The following is a 21086-nucleotide window of genomic DNA, read 5'->3' as shown; positions in this document are numbered from 1 at the left end:
TCTAATGAAACAGACATCTTTCTGCTTGTACTATCTTTTATTCTTTCTTTCTTTCATTATTTTCAGTGATAATAAACATTTTTACATTGTTGTTTTCCCTTGTTCTGCTTTTCAAATTACTATAAACTTGAAATTAAGTTATAATTCCATTGTATTCCCTTGTTAATTTACCATTTACAACTTCCTTAGGTTCACTCACTCAGGATGAGTAAACTTGCTTTTTCTCTTTTTTTGTTTTTGCTGAAAAACAGCAATTATTATACTACTGCATAACATCAAAATCTAAAAAAAAGTATTAAAATATTTGATTTGGGAAAATTTACTATTCACCGTGTGTATTTCCATTTGATGTTTTAAAAATTACAGAATCAATCATTTTTAAGGTAAAACATCAATATTACTGCTATACGTTTAAACAAAAAATTATTTGTGAATTCATAAAGAAACTGGATATTTCAAAGAACTACATTTTTCTTCCTTTCAAATTTCAAGAATCTTATTCCTTGAGAATTAAAAAAAAGTCCTCAAGAACTCCAGACCTTTAATTAGTATTTAAAAGATTCTCAAAAAGAGAAATTCTCAAATGAACATTTATTATATATTGAATTATAGAAATAATTTTACTAAACTTTGGCTTTGGGGAGCTTAATAATAGATTAACAACTAAACCATCTCTTAAGAATGCAAAAAGCAAGAGACATGTCTTAGATTTGTATTATGGTAAGTATGTATATATTATTTACATATTATTGAAATAACATTTAAGATGTTAAATTCTTATTATTCAAAACAAAGAAAATGAGAAAAAGCCAATAATGAGATACTCTGTAAAGTATCAAACATAAGGAGAATAAATACTTTTGAGTATTAATTTTTTAGAAAAATTAGCCTTTTATTTACACTTATGGTATTTCTTAACCTGTCCATTTTACTTGCTAGATTTTGCACTCATCTGTGGCCCCATAACATTTAACAGGGCATCTTATAGGTAGAAGACATTGAATAGTCTTCGTTGTGAGATCTTGTGAGAAGGCACTGGTCTAATTTTGTATTCCCAGGACTTAGTACTTAGTCTGAGACATAGCAAATAATCAAAACAATGATGATGGAATTGAAATAAATACAGGCTTGAGGAATGAATGAACAAAACGCAAACATCTGGTCAAAAGAGATTCATTATTATCATGAATTCATGGACATCTGAGAAACTTAGCTTAGCGATTACACTATCTTGGCTTTTAATAGCACCATTATAGTCACTGTAAATATATTTGTTCTAACCTATTTGCTATATAGCAGTATATCAATTTTGTTTATAAGCATTAAGCCACCCCAATAGATGATATCAAAAGAAAAATTGTTTGGAGCTCTTAAATTGGAAAGAAAAAATGGGATCAGAAGGCATATAAAATTGAAGACTGATAAACCAATGATGGTAACCTTTGTATTCCCGGTTCTCCCTGAAAAAATATAATCTAATATGACAAAATGATCAATACCCAAAAGGCAGTAAAAATATTTACAAATATTTGGACATGGAACTTAAGTTTGGTGTAGAGATAACATGAAATATGTGAAATCTAGGAATTCAAATCCTATATTCTAAATCTCTTTCCAGGCACCCCTAGTCATCCTTTTTTTTTTTAACCCTCTATATCCAATCCACTAGGTCCAATAAATTCTGTCATAAAAGTCTTTTTCTTTTTTTTCTTTCTTTCTCTTTTTTTTTTTTTTTTTTTTGGCTGTGTCACGAGGCATGTGGGATCTTAGTTCCTCGACCAGGGATTGAACCTGCACCCCCTGCATTGAAAGCGCAGAGTCTTAACCATTGGGACCACCAGGGAAGTCCCATAAAAGCCTTTTTCTAATCCATAGTCTCCTCTTTCCTGTTACCAGTGCCTTGGATATGACCTTCAATATCTATTACTGGAAAATTTTAACAGCCTCCTTACTTCCCTGACTTCGGTCTTGCATCCTTCTACTATCTGTCCTGCTTCCAAGAGAGTAAAGTTTCTAAAGCACAAGATTAAACAATGACCGTTTCCTCCTTCAAAGTTTTTGTCCTTTCATCTTAGCAGTGTTCTTCATGATTTTTTACTGATAAACATTCAAATCTTACCAGCCACGCCTCCTAAATGAAGAACTAAATGCACAATGCTCTTCTTTAGCCCAGTGCTCTGTACTTGTTCTACCTGGGATATTCTTACCTAACTTGTTTACCTAGCAACCTGCTACTTCTCTCAAGACACATTCAGGAATAAGCACTGTGAAACTTTCCCTGAGGTTGTCATAAAGGTAGGTGCTCTTTCCTGTGTGCTCTGTTCTTTCATGAGTATCACTCTGCTGTAATTATTATGCATTTGTGTGCCTTCCTGCAAATATCTTTGTGTTAGGAAACCACGTTCTGATTACCTTTATAGCCCTAGCCTCTTGCTGATATCTAGTGATGCTAAATAAATGTTCATTAAAGGAATGTGGGCATTTAATTATGCATCTATAGACAATTCCTTTCTACTTTTAAGGATATTTTTATTTTTATCAAGTCTTCCCATAAAAAACTTTCATAAAACTATAAAATCAAAAAGGAGAGGAAATAAAACCACACCTGATATAGGCCTTCAAGCATCATGACAGAGAACACCATGATCTTCAAATTACCTGTAAGTAAAGAAATAAACCCAGTTCGAACTAAGTACCTATTACCAGCTACCATACCTGAGGTACAGAGAGCAGTGAAGAAGATGCTAAAGAAATTCTAGGGAAAACATGTATAGTAGGGTGGGGACATCAGACAAACACAGACAAAATAATCCCTGGGAAAAAGTCTAACTAAATGCCATAATATTGAACACATGTTGGGACTTGGTAATTCATAGTACTAGCTAAAAGAAAGGGATCTGAAAATGAGTAAGCCTGGAAGTGGCAGCCTCAGAAAAGCAATGTTTCTGGGGAAGAATCAGATATAAAGGGTGGTACTTCTTAAAAGTGGCAGAAAAGAGAGAAAGTTAGGATTCTATAGAAATGAAAGAAAAAGTGCATGACAAGCACAGGATATCATCCATGAAAGAAACTGCATGGAATAGGAAAAAAAAAAAACTAACAGAAGAGTGTACTCTAATGCTAGAAACTCCATGAATTAAACAGAAACAGAAAAAAGCAGAGCATACTATACAAAATTATGTTAAAAAACACCTGAAAATGTGAAACAAAGAGCTTCAGCTAATGAAAATTCTCCCAAAAGAACATGAGGAATACTGTAAAAAAGCAGTATAAACTGAATTAAATGTTCTCAAATAAATAACTGCAAATGTAAGAAAATATCAGAAATATAAAAATAAGAAGAGAAGTGGGAAAAAACAGGAATAAATAAAACAAGAGATGAAAGAAACCAAAAAACAGAGGAAAGAGAGGAACCCTATAAGATCATGTCAGAACTGATGATGAAATTATGAGGTATTCAAGAGAATAAATGGACACCAAGTGAAAATCTAATAAAAGATGATAAGAAAAACAGGATACCTATCAAAAGAATGAAAATGACATAGAGAAGTAAAAAGGGTCTCAGGTAAATTGTTTGATATGAAGACAGGCAAAAAAGACCAAATATACAGATAACTGGAGTCCAAAGAAAATAAACAAAGCACTGGAAAATAATTATATTTTAAAACTATAACCCAAGACACTTTCCAGAAAAACAAACAACCAAAGAAAACAAACAAAATAAAAGATACATATTTAAAGGATCCACCAGGAACAGGGAAAACTGACTTAGAACAACCAATTCCAAGACATAATGTGTTAAAACAAGCAGACTTTAAAACAAACAAACAAGGGCTTCCCTGGTGGCACAGTGGTTGAGAATCCACCTGCCAATTCAGGGGACACGGGTTCGAGCCCTGATCTGGGAAGATCCCACACGCCGCGGAGCAACTAGGCCCGTGAGCCACAGCTACTGAGCCTGCACATCTGGAGCTTTGTGCTCCGCAACAAGAGAGGCCACGACAGTGAGAGGTCCATGCACCGCGATGAAGAGTGGCCCCTGCTCGCCACAACTGGAGAAAGCCCTCGCACAGAAACAAAGACCCAACACAGCCAAAAATAAATAAAGAAATAAAAATTAAAACAAACAAACAAGCAAACAAAACCCTCCAAGGCCCCAGGCAAGATGATAAAGTAATGTATAAAGGCAAAAGAATTTCCTACTAAATGAGGACACACCAGAGGCATTTCCACTAAGATCAGGAACAAGGCAAAGACACCAAATATTATTCAACATTGTTCTGTAACTATCAGCCAATTAATTGAATAAAAGAAAATAATTATAGACATAAGAATTGGTAAAGAAAAGTAAAATATTTCTATTTAAAGATTACATGATAATATACCTGGATAGCCTTAATGAATCAATAAAACTAATTCAATAAAGAATTCATCAGGCATTAGAATATAAAACTAACACTCAGAAGACAGTAACATATAACATGTAAGTAAATACATAATTTATAATAGCAACAAAAATATAAAATACTTAGGCTTAAACTTAAGAAAGTTTTATAATTCTATAACACTCCTGAAAAACCCAAGGCTTAAACTAAGACATACCTTTCCCTTGACAACTTTTCCTTGATTAGAATGTCTCATCATCAAAATACCAGCCTACCTAAGTTAATTTATAAACTTAATTTGATCCCCATAAAAATACCAACCATCTTTTTTAGTAACAAGCTAGACAAGTTGATACTAAAGTTTATATGGAAGAAGAAACATGTAGAATGTATAAGAAAACACTGAGAGTAAGAGCTATGATGAGGTATTAGCCCAACTAGATAATAAAACATACTAGAGGTAAGCCACTACAATTAAAAGAGCCTTCTGAATCACTTTGCTGCACACCTGAAACTAACACAACATTGCAAATCAACTATACTCTAATATAAAATAAAAATTAAATTAAATAAACAGCCTGCATGGATAGTTAGCTAGATCAACAGAATAGACAGAACATCCAGAAAGCAGCTCAACTGCATATAGAAATCTAGTATATGATAAAGGTAGTACCTCAAATCACTGAGGCAATGATAAACATTTTTATAATAGTTTTGGGACAAGTAGAATAGAAAGTGCATATTTAACTTTATAAGAAACTGTCAAAGTTGTTTTTTAAAGTTGCTATACCATTTCGCATTCCCACCACCAACGTTTGAGATTTCAAGTTGTTCCACGTCCCTGATAGCACTTATTGTTGTCAGTCTTTTAGATTTTAGCTATTCTAGTGTGTGTGTGGTGGTATCTTAATGACATTTTAATTTTTATCCCCTTAGTGAATAAAGATGTTGCACATCTTTTTTTTTTTTTCTTTTTTTTTTTTTTTTTTTCCGTGGTACGCGGGCCTCTCACTGTTGTGGCCTCTCCCATTGCGGAGCACAGGCTCCGGACGCGCAGGCTCAGCGGCCACGGCTCACGGGCCCAGCCGCTCCGCAGCATATGGGATCCTCCCAGACCGGGGCACGAACCCGTATCCCCTGCATCGGCAGGCGGACTCTCAACCACTGCGCCACCAGGGAGGCCCTGCACATCTTTTGATGTACTTATTGGCAATCCAGAAATATATTCCTTTGGTGATGAATCTTTTATCTTTTGTCCATTTTAAATTTTGTCTTATTATTGAGTTGCAAAAGTTCCTTAAATATTCTGGATAAAAGTCTTTTATTGATATGTGTTGCAAGTATTTTCTCCTGTCTGTGTTTTGCCTTTTTATTTTTGTAACTGTCTTTTAAAGAGCATGCATTTTTAATTTTAATGAAGTTAAATTTATACATTTTTTAAATTGTGCTTTTTGTGTTTGATCTGAAAAGTCCATGCCTAACTCCAAACTACATACAATTTTCTCCTATATGTTCTCCTAGAAGTTTTATAGTTGTAATGCTTACAATTAGTTCTCTCATCCATTTCAAGTTAGTTTAAATTTTTGTACAGAAAAGAAGCAAGATTCACATTTTTCATGTAGGTAGCCACTTGTTCTAGCATCATATGTTGAAAGGACTAGCCTTTCCCCAATGAATGACCAGGCACCTTTGTTGAAAATCAGTTGACTATATAAATGTGGATGTATTTCTGGACTCTCCTTTTATTAAAGATTTTTCTTTGGAATAATTTCAAATATATAAAAAAGTTACAAGAATAATTCAAATAATACCCATATATCCTTTAATTATTTTATTGTAAAAATATTGGTCTATTTGCATTTTATCTAACTTCATATATTATATTTCCCCATATATATATGCCTTTTTCTGAACCACTTGCAAGTAAGTTGGTTGAATACGTACATCATGGTCCTTTACCCTTAAATACTTTATTGTCTATTACTAAGAATAAAGATATTGTCCTACATAACCACTGAGAAGAAACCTTAGGAATAAGAGCTGTTTTCTGCAGTTCCTCCCTCTGTGATAATAAAGTGTTTTCTTTCTTGTCTTTTCGATTACCTAGTTAAAAACTTTACACCTAGCTATCAATTCTTTACATTAAATTGTGTTAAAAATTTAAGTTTATTTAAAAAATTATTTCATTACTGAAATGGTATAATTTGCTATAAATGAAAAGTTATAATAATAGGATGAAAAGCTTTAAAATGTTATTAAATTTAAGGTAGATACTGCCATCTGATGAAAAAATCTGAGCTTCCACTTTGTTGTACAAGAAAATCAGCAAGTGCTAACAAGGTACTGACCTGAGGTGTAATGCATTTGTCTATATCAAGGGTTATAAGTACAAACCTTTGGGGAATATTTATAGCAGAAACATCTGTAGACAGCTAAATACTCTCAATATATTTTGAACAATGTAAAATATGTAAACCTCATTCTGACAATTTTGCTTTTTTGAAAACATACCATGAAAATATTCTCCAAGGGCACTAATTGTAATAGTGAAAAATTTGAAACAGCCTAATCTTTTTCAATAGAAGAATAGACAAATAAGTTATGCAAAATTTATAATATGGTACCCTGTACTGTGTTAAAAAGCACAAGATAGATCTGTCTGTACTCAAAGGGAAGTATGCCAATAATATACTATTTAGTGATAAAAGAAAATCTTAGCAAAAAAGTAAATAAAGATTCCATTGCTCCAGGAAAAAAAAAAAAGGTGTATGTATTTTACTACACATGAACATAAAAATAAGACTGAATGGCTACTACCAAATAGCCATATTTACTTCTGTGGAATTCACTGGAGGTGTAATTTCACTTAAAACTTTGCACATCTCTTTATTGCTTGGAAATTTTTAGATACATGTCCTACTTTTATAATTAAAAAAATTAAATGGCCATTAATCAGAACAATTAAAATATCTCTCCAATCAAGAGTTCATATAAAGATTTATGGAAACCACAGTTTATATGCTAGTTGCCTTCTATTTATTCTTAAAAATTTCCCCTCTTATTTGCCTTAAATGAAACTGTTGGACTAACATTTCACTTGGTTTGGATGTAGACATCAAAATCAGTCTCATAAAAAGGAGGCTGTGATGCTGCGCAAGCAGAGCAGTAAAAGCATACCTCACTGAGTAAAAATACTGCTACTAGCAACCAGGGGTCTGTAATCTGATTGTTTCTTTATTGAAATCATAGCAGGAGTCTCCTAACATCCTGTATGCATGTAATATTGTCATGGTTCAAAGCAAGAACCTGCAACCATAGTCTTCTTGCATAGCTAATGAAACTGTCTAAAGAATTGAGATAATAGAACAATTGCCTTCACAGCTTTCTGAGATCAACACACACACAAACATCCATACATGACCTTTCTGCTATCTTCTAAATTCCTAGACTCAGAGGAAAACAAACAAACAAAAAATTATTGTGTTAAACACTAAGTGCTAACCCCATGCTAAGAAAATATACATATATCATTTAATTATCAAATAACCCCATAAGGAAAGTACTATTGCTATTCCTATTTTACAGATATGTCTCATAGAGGTTAAATAACCTGACCATATTTATATGCTTCTAAGAGAAAGAGCTTGGATTTGAACCCCATCTACCTAAATGTTAAGGCCCAACTTCTGAACCATCAAGCTATCTCTGCACTGTGGTTAAGACCATTCTGGCAACAGCATTTTGCTCACAAATGAATGACTAAATGGTAGCGTAGATACAAAACTGGGAAGATGGGAAATGTAGTGGGTGAGAAGAGTAGTAAAAAGAATGGAATACGATGCCATTGTGAATAAAAACCACATAATCAAGTTTTAATCAGTTTGATTTTGTTTAAGAAACTTACCTAATCAAATTAAAAGGCTGCTCCTTGTAAAAATAGGAAAACCGAGCCCAGTTCTGGCAAAGTGTGTACCTTTCATTGACAGGATTAGGAGGTTCTGATGGCTTCCAATATTGACCCTACAGACACGCAAGAAGAAATTACTGAATGACAAAGCAAAAGACAAGGGTGAATAAAGGAACACTGCTTTTATAAAAAGTCTAGTGAATGAGGCAAATGTTCTCTTTCACTTTTTGATTTAGATTTTCATATTCTATTGATGTAAATTACTAAATCACTTAGTGTATTGTAGAGTGTAGTACATTTGCTACACTCTACAATAAATGAAAATAATAGTGCTTTATGTATTAAATTTTCACACCCAGCTATCTAAAAACACAAGTTGAAGTCTGAGACTTTGGCTTTACTCAAGCTGCTCCTTTGATCTGGAGTCTTCCTTTCATCTCTACTCAAATTCCAACAGTCACAGCTCAGGGATTCCCACAACTGTATAACTGGCTGGGACTTTGGAAATAGGCTGACATTTTTATTTTATAGATGGAAAAACTGAACCCTAAGCAAAGATAAGTGAATGATCCAAAGTCACACAGCTATGACTGGAATCTCCTCTAGGCAACCTGTCTTGTCCTCACTGGCCATCACTGATATCTGTTTCCCAAAGAACTTAAAATATACAACAGACTTTAGCACTTAAAAGCCTCAATATTGTTTCACGTGTAAGTTCCTTCCCCATTTTTAGGTACTGAGTAGGCTTTATTAATATAAAGTTAATTAGGGCCTAGCAGAGCACTGTCTACACATAGCTGTTCAATATTTTCTCTTTAACTGTTTGCCTAGACAAGTAAACTACTGAAGACAACACTGAGCAAACACTCAATCTAAAATTAAGCACATATGAAAATCTCTGTATGACAAGGTATAAGATTTTATATCATCCAGATTCCAAATTTTGTCTTCTTCTGTAGCTTGTCCTACTGAATCTTGAGAAATGAAATAGAAAAAAAGAAAAAAGCTGCCTATTTGTGTATCTTTAAAAAAAAAAAGGGGGGGTTCTTTAAAGCACATAAGAGAAAAATCCAGTACCTAAATCTGTATTCAGGAGAGAAGAAAGGAAAAAAGGTAAAATTAATAGTAAATGATAGCTCTCTGTAGCAAGAGCTCAGTAACACTGATTTTCTAGTGACCGTGGAGGACTCTGCTGGAAGGCTAGATATATGGAGTAAAATTGCTAGTGACTGAGGACAGTTTGGCTTTATGACCTGGTGAGAGTAAGAAAAGAATCAATGCCCTAAAAACAAACAAAAAATCCTCAAAATCTTCAAAAAAAGAATGAACCCTTTTGCGAAGAATGATTAAAAAAGAATGTGTTGCAAAGTGTTTATTAACCCACTATAGATCTCTCTACTTGATCAAACGCTGTTGCATTATTTAGAATCCATAATACCCTAGAAGTTCTTTTGCCCCAGGGAAAAGTGTGTGTATGTGTGTATGCGGGGTGGGGTAGTTTCTCTAACACAAGTTAAATTCACCTGAATTGATACTAGTGTTGAGAATTGCCTCTCATTTTGAAAATTCCTCTAACATACCAAAGATAATCAACTAACCAATGTTGAACAGACCTAGAGTCAACAGTTAACATACTGTTGAATAAATATTGACAGAGGAAAGCTGGAAAAGGAGAGAGATTGGCTTTGGGCTTTTGGAAACCATGACAGCAACATCATTTTCAAAAACACGGGCAGGACTTCCCTGCTGGCACAGTGGTTAAGAATCCACCTGCCAATGCAGGGGAAATGGGTTCGATCCGTGGTCTGGGAAGATCCCACATGCCAAGGAGCAACTAAGCCTGTGTGCCAGAACTACTGAGCCTTCACTCTAGAGTCCGGGAGCCACAACTACTGAGCCTGTGTACTGCAACTACTGAAGCCTGCACGCCTAGAAACCCGTGCTCCACAAGAAGAAGCCACCGCAATGAGAAACCTACACACTGCAAAGAAGAGTAGCCCCTGCTTGCTGTAAATAAAGAAAGCCCACGTGGATCAAGGAAGACCCAATGCAGCCAATAAGTAAATAATAAAATAAAAATTAAAAAATAAAATTTAAAAAAAGGGCAATGATTTAGATGCCACTTGTTTAAATAGAAATACCTAGTTCTTTTATATTCCAAAGGAATGTGTTTCTTGAAAAGAGGTCATCATCAAAAAGTCTTTATAAGTATAGCAGAGTTAAACAGGAAAAAAGGAAACCAAGGTTCCAGGAGATGACCCAAACTAGTTAAATGTGTTCAGTCAAGTAATATCTACTGACAACAGGTGATGAAATTTAAACGCTGAATATCCAAAAGGAAAGGTTTCTCTCAGAAACCCCCAGAAACTAGGCTATCTCAGTTGACAAGCCAAGTTTTAGGTTTGGTTGAATGGGTGCACCTTATAAAATGTCACTTCTTTGTTGAACTCCATATTTTTGTACATGATCTGCCAGCCTCAATCCTACTCCAGAATCTCGGTTGTTTGTCTGAATCTTTCTTATGGACTGAAGTCTTTAGCTTTTTTTGCAGTTGTACTTATGCTTTATTTCCCAGAAATTCCTAGTCTGTGAGCTTGGATTCATGGTTGTGTTCCAGTAATACCTAACAGAATGCTTTACATATAATTAAAACCAATTATACATTTGATGAATGAATACATGAATGCATGCAATTTAAGTCCTTTACAACTTAAAAACTTTATAAATAAGATTTGATGGATAGAAATTTCCAAAAGTTATGTTCTAAAATGTTCTTTTACTATAACTGCTATTTTCAATATGGGTTCTAAAGAAAATTCATGTGCAAATGTAATAATTTTTAAATGAATTTCCACTGAAATCTCAATGTAGAGAGGTGTTAACTATGTGTTTCAGCATAGTTCTCAGCTTGGACCTAGGGAGTCTGTGGGGATTTTCCCAACATGAGCGAGATTAAGCAACCTGTCATAAAACATGAAGCAAATGGAAGATTCCTTCTCCCCACAAGGCAGCCTCTGAATGTGGGAAAGGGAAAACGGGCTCAGTATTTCAAGACGAAGCACATACTTACATCATGGAGTGGAAATGCAGATGAATAAGTGTGAGAATTTAGCAGTCTTTCAATCCCAAACCTTTTCTTCCCATCCTCTATGCCAAAAGGACACCGTGAGAGAATATAATAAACCTATAAGGTAAGCATAAGGAAACACACATTTCAGAACTTTATGCTTTCTATATTTTTTTCAAGTCACAATTTAACAGAGTCTACTTTGCCTCAGTACAGGCTCTGATTATGGAAGGAACCTTCCCCTTTTTGTTTGGGGGAAGATGTAGAGGTTGGGGTTGTATGGAGGCACAGGTAATTCACCTCCTGGGTATGAGAGCTCCTTACTCCCTTGGGGAGAGGGGGAATGGGTCATATAGGTTATTTTTCTTCTCCTGTCCAAAGCTCCTCTGGGAGTCCTTTGTACCAGAATTCATACTATAATCAGGGTTTCAAGTTAGAGTCTAATACCACTGCTACTAATAGCTCAGGTAGGATAATATGGAGTAGAATGGACACTTGGCCAAGCTGTCTTGAATACTTTTGATTAATTACTCTGATGTTTTGAATAGGGCCTTTTCTTGATATCAGAATTTATTCACTCAAGATTATCACACCTCTGCAACTACTTTGCAATCATTTACATATTTTTATCAGTTTTTTCCTCTATATAATTTGGGCTTTGTGTCCTCTGCTTCTGTATGTTTCTCAATTCAATCTCATCTGTTTTTTGTCTTGAGGAACTTTCCAGTATTTCTGCTTTTCTGACTGATGATTTTGGCCATTTTAGCACTGTTCTATTTTTTTTTAATCTCAAAAAAAAGTTTATTTCTAAGGCAGGAGAGAATAGAGGTTAAAAGAATCTTCCCAAGCTGACCATAACTTTTTTTTTTTTACTTTTTTGGTTCCATAAACTTTTTCTTTTTTTAAAAATATCTTTATTGGAGTATAATTGCCCCACAATGTTGTTAGTTTCTGCTGTATAACAAAGTGAGTCAGCCATACATACACATATATCCCCATATCCCTTCCCTCTTGCATCTCCCTCTCACCCTCCCCATCCCAACCCTCTGGGTGGTCACAAAGCACTGAGCTGATCTCCCTGTGTCATATGGTTGCTTCCCACTAGCTATCTAGTCTACATTTGTATATATGTAAATGCCACTCTCTCACTTCTTCACAGCTTACCCTTCCCCGACCCCGTGTCCTCAAGTCCACTCTCTATGTCCGTGCCTTTATTCCTGTCCTGCCCCTAGATTCCTCAGAACCATTTTTTTTTCTTTTATATTCCATATATATGTGTTAGCATATGGTATTTGTTTTTCTTTCTGACTTATTTCACTCTGTAGGACAGACTCTAGGTCCATCCACCTCACTATAAATAACTCAATTTCGTTTCTCTTTATGGCTGAGTAATATTCCATTGTATATATGTGCCACATTTCTTTATCCATTCAACTGTCGATGGACACTAAGGTTGCTTCCATCTCCTGGCTACTGTAAATAGTGCTGCAATGAACATTGTGGTACATGTCTCTTTTTGAATTATGGTTTGCTCAGGGTATATGCCCAGTAGTGGGAATGCTGGGTCATATGGTAGTTCTACTTTTAGTTTTTTAAGGAACCTCCATACTGTTCTCCACAGTGGCTGTATCAATTTACATTCTCACCAACAGTGCAAGAGGGTTCCCTTCTCTCCACAGCCTCTCCAGCATTTGTTGATTCTAGATTTTCTGACGATGGCCATTATGACCCATGTGAGGTGATACCTCATTGTGGTTTTAATTTGCACTCCTCAAATGATTAGTGATATTGAGCATCCTTTCATGTGTTTGTTGGCAATCTGTATATCTTCTTTGGAGAAATGTCTATTTAGGTCTTCTGCCCATTTTTGAATTGCGTTATTTGTTTTATTGATATTGAGCTGCATGAGCTGTTTGTATATTTTGGAGATTAATCCTTTGTCAGTTGCTTTGTTAGCAATTATTTTCTCCCATTCTGAGGGTTGTCTTGTCATCTTTTTTATGGTTTGCTTTGCTGTGCAAAAGCTTTTAAGTTTCATTAGGTCCCATTTGTTTATTTTTGTTTTTATTTCCATTTCTTCAGAAGGTGTCCAAAAGGATCTTGCTGTGATTTATGTCAATAGAGTGTTCTGCCTATGTTTTCCTGTGAGAGTTTTATAGTGCCTCGCCTTACATTTAGGTCTTTAATCCATTTTGAGTTTATTTTTGTGTACAGTGTTAAGGAGTGTTATAATTTCATTCTTTTACATGTAGCTGTCCAGTTTTCCCAGCACCACTTATTGAACAGGCTGTCTTTTCTCCATTATATATTCTTGCCTCATTTATCAAACATAAGGTGACCATATGTGTGTAAGTTCATCTCCGGGATTTCTATCCTGTTCCATTGATCTATATTTCTTTTTTTGTGCCAGTACCATACCGTCTTGATTACTGTACCTGTGTAGTATAGTTTGAAGTCTAGGAGCCTGATTCATCCAGCTCCATTTTTCTTTCTCAACATTGCTTTAGCTATTCGGGGTCTTTTGTGTTTCTATACAAATTGTGAAATTTTTTGTTATACTTCTGTGAAATCTGAAATTGGTAGTTTGATAGGAATTGCACTGAATCTGCAGATTGGTTTGGGTAGTAGAGTCTTTTTCACAATATTGATTTTTCCAATCAAAGAACATGGTATATCTCTCCACCTGTTTGTATCATCTTTAATTTCTTTCATCAGTGTCTTACAGTTTTCTGCATACAGATCTTTTGTCTCCTTAGGTAGGTTTATTCCTAGGTATTTTATTCTTTTTGTTGCAATGGTAAATGGCAGCATTTCCTTAATTTCTCTTTCAGATTTTTCATCATTAGTGTATAGGAATGCAAGAGATTTCTTTGCATTAATTTTGTATCCTACTACTTTACAAAATTCATTGATTAGCTCTAGTGGTTTTCTGGTAGCATCTTTAGGATTCGGTATATATAGTATCATGTCACCTACAAACAGTGACATTTTAACTACTTCTTTTCTGACTTGGATTCCTTTTACTTCTTTTTTTTCTCTGACTGTTGTGGCTAAAACTTCCAAAACTATGTGGAATAATAGTGGTGAGAGTGGGCAACCTTGTCTTGTTCCTGCTCTTAGTGGAAATGGTTTCAATTTTTCACCATTGAGAACAATGTTGGCTGTGAGTTTGTCATATATGGCCTTTATTATGTTGAGGTAAGTTCCTTCTATGCCTACTTTCTGGAGTGATTTTATTATAAATGGGTGTTGAATCTTGTTGAAAACTTTTCTGCATCTATTAAGATTATCATATGGCTTTTATCCTTCAGTTGGTTAATATGGTGTATCACTTTGATTGATTTGTGTATATTGAAGAATCCTTGCATTCCTGGGATAAACTCCACTTGATCATGGAGTATGATCCTTTTAATGTGCTGTTGCATTCTGTTTGCTAGTATTTTGTTGAGGATTTTTGCTTTTATGTTCATCAGGGTTATTGGCCTGTAGTCTTCCTTTTTTGTGACATCTTTGTCTGGTTTTGGTATCAGGGTGATGGTGGCCTCACATAATGAGTTTGGGAGTGTTCCTCCCTCTGCTATATTTTGGAAGAGTTTGAGGATAGGTGTAGCTCTTCTCTAAATATTTGATAGAATTCGCCTGTGAAGCCATCTGGTCTTGGGCTTTTGTTTGTTGGAAGATTTTTTATCACAGTTTCAATTTCAGTGCTTGTGATTGGTCTGTTCATATTTTCTATTTCTTCCTGATTCAGTCTTGGCAGGTTGTGCATTTCTAAGAATTTGTCCATTTCTTCCAGGTTGTCCATTTTATTGTCATAGAATTGCTTGTAGTAATCTCTCATGATCCTTTGTATTTCTTCAGTGTCAGTTGTTACATCTCCTTTTCCATTTCTAATTCTATTGATTTTAGTCTTCTCCCTTTTTTCTTGATGAGTCTGGTTAATGGTTTATCAATTTTATTTATCTTCTCAAAGAACCAGCTTTTAGTTTTATTGATCTTTGCTATTGTTTTCTTTATTTCTTTTTCATTTATTTCTGATCTGATCTTTATGATTTCTTTCCATTGGCTAACTTTGAAGGTTTTTTTTGTTCTTCTTTCTCTAATTGCTTTAGGTGTAAGGTTAGGTTGTTTATTTGAGATGCTTCGTGTCTCTTGAGGTAGCATTGTATTGCTATAAACTTCCCTCTTAGAACTGCTTTTGCTGCATCCCATGGGTTTTGGGTTGTTGTGTCATGTTTTCATTGTCATTTGTTTCTAGGTATTTTGATTTCCTCTTTGATTTCTTCAGTGATCTCTTGGTTATTTAGTAGCGTATTCTTTAGCCTCTATGTGTTTGTATTTTTTATAGTTTTTTCCCTGTAATTTATACCTAGTCTCATAGCATTGTGGTGAGAACAGATACTTGATACAATTTCAATTTTCTTAAATTTACCAAGGCTTGATTTGTGACCTAAGATATGATCTCTTCTGGAGACTGTTCCATGAGCACTTGAGAAGTAAGTGTATTCTGTTGTTTTTTGATGGAATGTCCTATAAATATCAATTAAGTCCATCTTGTTTAATGTGTCATTTAAAGTTTGTGTTTCTTATTTTCATTTTTGATGATCTGTCCATTGGTGAAAGTGGGGTGTTAAAGTTCCCTACTATGATTGTGTTACTGTCGATTTCCCCTTTTATGGCTGTTAGCACTTGCCTTATGTATTGTTGTGCTCCTATTTGGGTGCATAAATATTTACAATTGTTATATCTTCTTCTTGGATTGATCCTTTGATCATTATGTAGTGTCCTTCTTTGTCTCTTGTAATAGTCTTTATTTTAAAGTCAATTTTGTCTGATATGAGAATTGCTACTTCAGCTTTCTTATGATTTCCATTTGCATGGAATACCTTTTTCCATCCCCTCACTTTCAGTCTGTATGTGTCCCTAGGTCTGAAGTGAGTCTCATGTAGACAACATATATACGGGTCTTGTTTTTATATCCATTCAGCCAGTCTAAATGCTGGAGCATTGAATACATTTACATTTAAGATAATTATCAATATGCATGTTCCTATTACCATTTTCTTAATTGTTTTGGGTTTGTTATTGTAGGTCTTTTCCTTGTCCTGTGTTTCCTGTCTAGAGAATTTCCTTTAGCATTTGTTGTAAAGCTGGTTTGGTGGTGTTGAATTCTCTTAGCTTTTGCTTGTCTGTAAAGGTTTTAATTTCTCCTTTGAATCTGAATGAGATCCTTGCTGGTTAGGGTAATCTTGGTTGTAGGTTTTTCCCTTTCATCACTTTAAGTATGTCCTGCCACTCCCTTCTGGCTTGCAGAGTTTCTCCTGAAAGATCAGCTGTTAACCTTATGGGGATTCCCTTGTATGTTATTTGTTGCTTTTCCTTTGCTCCTTTTAATATTTTTCCTCTGTATGTAATTTTTGATAGTTTGATTAATATGTGTCTTGGAGTGTTTCTCCTTGGCTTTATCCTGTATGGGACTCTCTGCACTTCCTGGACTTGACTGAGTATTTCCTTTCCCATATTAGGGAAGTTTTCAACTATAATGTCTTCAAATATTTTCTCAGTCCCTTTCTGTCTTCTTCTTCTGGGACCCCTATAATTCGAATGTTGTTGTGTTTAATGTTGTCCCAGAGGGTTCTGAGACCCTCCTCAATTCTTTTCATTCTTTTTGTTTATTCTGCTCTGCAGTAGCTATTTCCACTATTTTATCTTCCAGGTCACTTATCCAGTCTTCTGCCTCAGTTTTTCTGGTATTGATTCCTTCTAGAGAATTTTTTTTTTTGGCTGCTTTGTGTCTTTGTTGCTGTGCACACGTTTTCTCTAGTTGCAGCAAGTGGGGACTACTCTTCATTGTGGTGCATAGGTTTCTCATTACGGTGGCTTCTCTTGTTGCAGAGCATGAGCTTCAGGCGCACAGGCTTCAGTAGTTGCAGCACATGGGCTTAATAGTTGTGGCTCGTGGGCTCTAGAGCACAGGCTCAGTAGTTGTGGCACACTGGCTTAGTTGCTCCACAACATGTGGGATCTTCCCGGACCAGGGCTTGAACCCGTGTCCCCTGCATTGGCAGGCGGATTCCTAACCAATGCACCACCAGGGAAGCCCCCCTTCTAGAGAATTTTTTATTTCATTTATTGTGTTGTTCACCATTGTTTGTTTGCTCTCTAGTCATTCTAGGTCCTTGTCAAACATTTCTTGTATTTTCTCCATTCTATTTCCAAGATTTTGGATCTCTACTATCATTACTCTGAATCCTTTTTCAGGTAGACTGCCTATTTCCTCTTCATTTGTTTGGTTTGATAGGTTCTTATCTTGCTCCTTCATCTGCTGTGTGTTTCTCTGTCTTTTGATTTTGCTTAACTTACTGTGTTTGGGGTCTCTTTTTTGCAGGCTGCAGGTTTGTAGTTCCCGTTATTTTTGGTGTCTTCCTGGAGGGGACTGTTGCATGTGTTCTGGTGGATGAGGCTGGATCTTGTCTTTCTGGTGGGCAGGACTGTGTCCAGTGATGTTTTGGGGTGTCTGTGAACTTGTTATGATTTTAGGCAGCCTCTCTGCTTATGGGTGGGGTTGTGTTCCTGTCTTGCTCGTTGTTTGGTGTGGGGTGTCCAGCACTGGGGCTTGCTGGTCATTGAGTGGAGCTAGGTTTTAGCGTTGAAATGGAGATCTCTGGGACATCTCTCACCGATTGATATTATGAGGTCTCTGGTGGTCCAATGTCCTGCACTCGGCTCTCCCACCTCAGAGTCTCAGGCCTGACACCCGGCCAGAGTACCAAGACCCTGTCAGCCACACGGCCAGGTACATGGGGAGTTTCATGCCTTTTGGGAAGTCTGAGGTCTTCTGCCAGTGTTCAGTAGGTGTTCTGTAGGAGCTGTTCCACATGTGGATGTGTTTGATGTATTTGTGGGGAGGAAGGTGATCTCCACATCTTACTCCTCCACCATCTTGCAGGTCCTTCTTCTTAGCACTGTTTTAGATATACTTCTCTTCACCTCCTCTTTTAAATATTTTATTGTTTAAGGAATTGTTGATTGCAATGTTTGTCACCCTTGACAAACATTAGATGATCATATTATTTAATCCGGTTATTCATTTTAAGGGCAGTTCAATATTATGTCTTGGTAAATAAATGATAATTTATGCAAAATTGTTTTAATTTTATAAATAATGTGATAAATATTAACTATTTTACATACTTTGCATTATTTCCCTAGGAAACATTCACCAAAAAATTCTCCAAAAAGAACTCTGTACTGGGGAGCTAACAAAGTGAAAAATTTTACTCTTCCAGATATTAAGACTTATTATAAAGCTATGGTAATAAATACAGCATGGTGTTGTCAAACAAGAACAAATCCAAACTTAGGAAAGATTTTAATGATTACTGCAAGAGGATGAGGGGGACTGTTGCAATAGAGAGATCTGGGAACATCTGAAAAGCCAAGCATAAAATGACTTCTTTTATAGGGAGAAGTAAGCCAAGTTCAGGAAGTGTCTTTCTTTGTGTTAAGGAAGGGCTAGTCTACATGCCAACATTGGTTAAGGTTGAGGGTGCAGCAAAGTTTAGGGTCTTTTGGGGGAGTAAGTTCAACTGAATTTTGGTTAATTTACCTAACAGTCCTTTGTTTCAAGTGATCAATGAGGATACATAGTTCAGCTAACCATTTATGAAACAAAGAGTGGGAATGTGTCTAACCTTTATTACCACAAAGTAATAACAAAAGGAAGAAATTGTAAGGATAAGTATAGATCTAAAATACTATTCAGCCACAAAAAAAGAAGTCAATTTTGCCATTCACAACAACATGGATGGACCTGGGGTGTATTATTCTTAGTGAAATAAGTCAGAGAAAGACAAATACTGTAAGTTATCACTTACGGTAGAATGCAATATGTAGAAACTAAAAAATAAAAAAAATGAATGAACATAACAAAACAGAAACAGATTCAGAAAGATAGAGAACAAACTAGTGGTTACCAGTGCAAAGAGGGATAGAGGGAGGGGTGAGACAGGGATAGGGAATAAGAGGTACAAACTACTGTGCATAAAATAAATAGGATACATGGATATATTGTACAGCACAGGGGATATAGCCAGTATTTTATAACTTTAAATGGAGTATAATCTGCAAAATTATTGAATCACTATGTTGTACAAAAAAAAATGCCTAGTACATAGTAAGTGCTATTTAAGTGTTTGCTATTATTAACAGTAAGAATATTCTAAGGAATCTCAAAATTATTTTGCACATTTGCAGGGTCACTGGATTAAGTATATACTTGCAAATATGATTACTTTAAGAAGAATACAAATTTGGATACATGAGTTTGGTATATGTTAAAATATATCAATAAGAAAGAAAGAAAGAAGGAAAGAGAGAGAGAGGGAGGGGGAGGGAGGGAGGGAGAGAGGGAGGAAGGAAGGAGGGAAGGAAGGGAGAAAGACAGAGAAAGAAGAAAGAGAGTAAAGAAAGATGGAGGGACAGAGGAAGGAAGGAAAGAACTGAAATTTCCCTGGTGCCAAATCTTAGAGCATTTCCTTTAGAGAACTTGTAATTATAAATTCTTTTTCTCTTCTCTTTGAGATGTATGTAAATATTTTTAAAAGCCAAATAAGCCTCTTGCCAGTTTCATAACTCAGGAGCGTTTTTCTTAAGTTTTCCAGGAACCATCTCTTTTAAATGTAAACATCAAGAAAGATAACATCCCTGTTTCCTTGGCTCTTTGGGAGTGTAGTCTAGGTACCTGGTTCCAAGCTGTAACTACCTGCTCCACATAGATAAATGAGAAGTTTTTATTATTATTATTATTATTATTATTATTATTATTTGGGATAGAGACAACTAATACTGATGAACACTTCAATTAGCAGATGAATTTAGAATAAATTATGTGGCAAACAGTGCTGTCAAGTCAAACGAGGGGTTATCTATGAATATTCTTTAAGTCATATAAGGAAGGGTGGTTCTTTGCAGTAAGTGGTTTTACAGAACAAGAAGAGTGGGAGATTTCTTTAAATTGTCCCAATTTTCCAGGAACAGAACTCAGGCATAGTTCAACATTGTCAGTATGGATACAAAAACAGACACAGATCAAAGCAGCAGAATCAAACCCAGAAGTAGATATACGAATATCTAGACACATGAGTTATGACAAAGAGGGAACTGTAAAACAGTATGAAAAGCTGAATGTTTTCAATAATTGGTGTAAGTCAAATGACTATACATATGGGGGAGAAAAGACCTCTATTTTGCACCACGAAGAAAAATTAATTCCAAGTGGACAGTAGTTCTCAATGTGAAAAGTAAAATAATACAACTTCTAGAATACAGGAAATAGCTTCATGATCTTGGTGGTAGTTAAAGGTTAACAGCTTTATTCATAAAGTAAAGGCTCGAGAAAGTAGACTACAGTTGACCCTTGAACAACGTTGGGGTAGGGGCACTGACCCTTTGGGCAGCCAAAAATGTGAATATAATATATAGTTTGCCTTCTGTACACAAGGTCCCTCCATATCTGCGGTTCCACATCTAAGAATTCAACCAACCATGGATCATGTAGTAGTGTACTATTTACTATTGAAAAAAATCCATGTGTAAGTGGACCCTTGCATTTCAAACCCATGTTGTTCAAGAGTCAAGTGTGCATTAAAATTAAGAACATCTGTTTATGAAAAGAAATGAAAAAGGAAGCACAAAGTAAGAAAATATCAGTAAAATATATAATGAA

At 35.3% G+C, this 21086-nt stretch overlaps 1 protein-coding gene across 11 annotated transcripts in view; it reads right to left on the bottom strand.

Annotated features, from left to right (window-relative positions):
* The window catches only part of ANO5 (anoctamin 5), a 101400-nt gene that overhangs the window by 36002 nt on the left and 44312 nt on the right, over nt 1–21086 (bottom strand). For all 11 annotated transcript variants that reach the window (XM_081238946.1, XM_081238952.1, XM_081238949.1 and 8 more), the window contains 2 exons: nt 11363–11476; nt 8290–8405 (listed from right to left, as the gene is read on the bottom strand). In XM_081238946.1, the coding sequence (XP_081095072.1) occupies nt 8290–8405; nt 11363–11476 (230 nt within the window). The remainder of the gene's footprint in view (nt 1–8289; nt 8406–11362; nt 11477–21086) is intronic.

Source organism: Mesoplodon bidens (assembly GCF_964165515.1).
Source record: "Mesoplodon bidens genome assembly, chromosome: 7".
Classification (NCBI taxonomy): domain Eukaryota; kingdom Metazoa; phylum Chordata; class Mammalia; order Artiodactyla; family Ziphiidae; genus Mesoplodon; species Mesoplodon bidens.
Note: the sequence above shows the minus strand (reverse complement) of the source record. Positions and strands in the feature narration are given on the sequence as shown.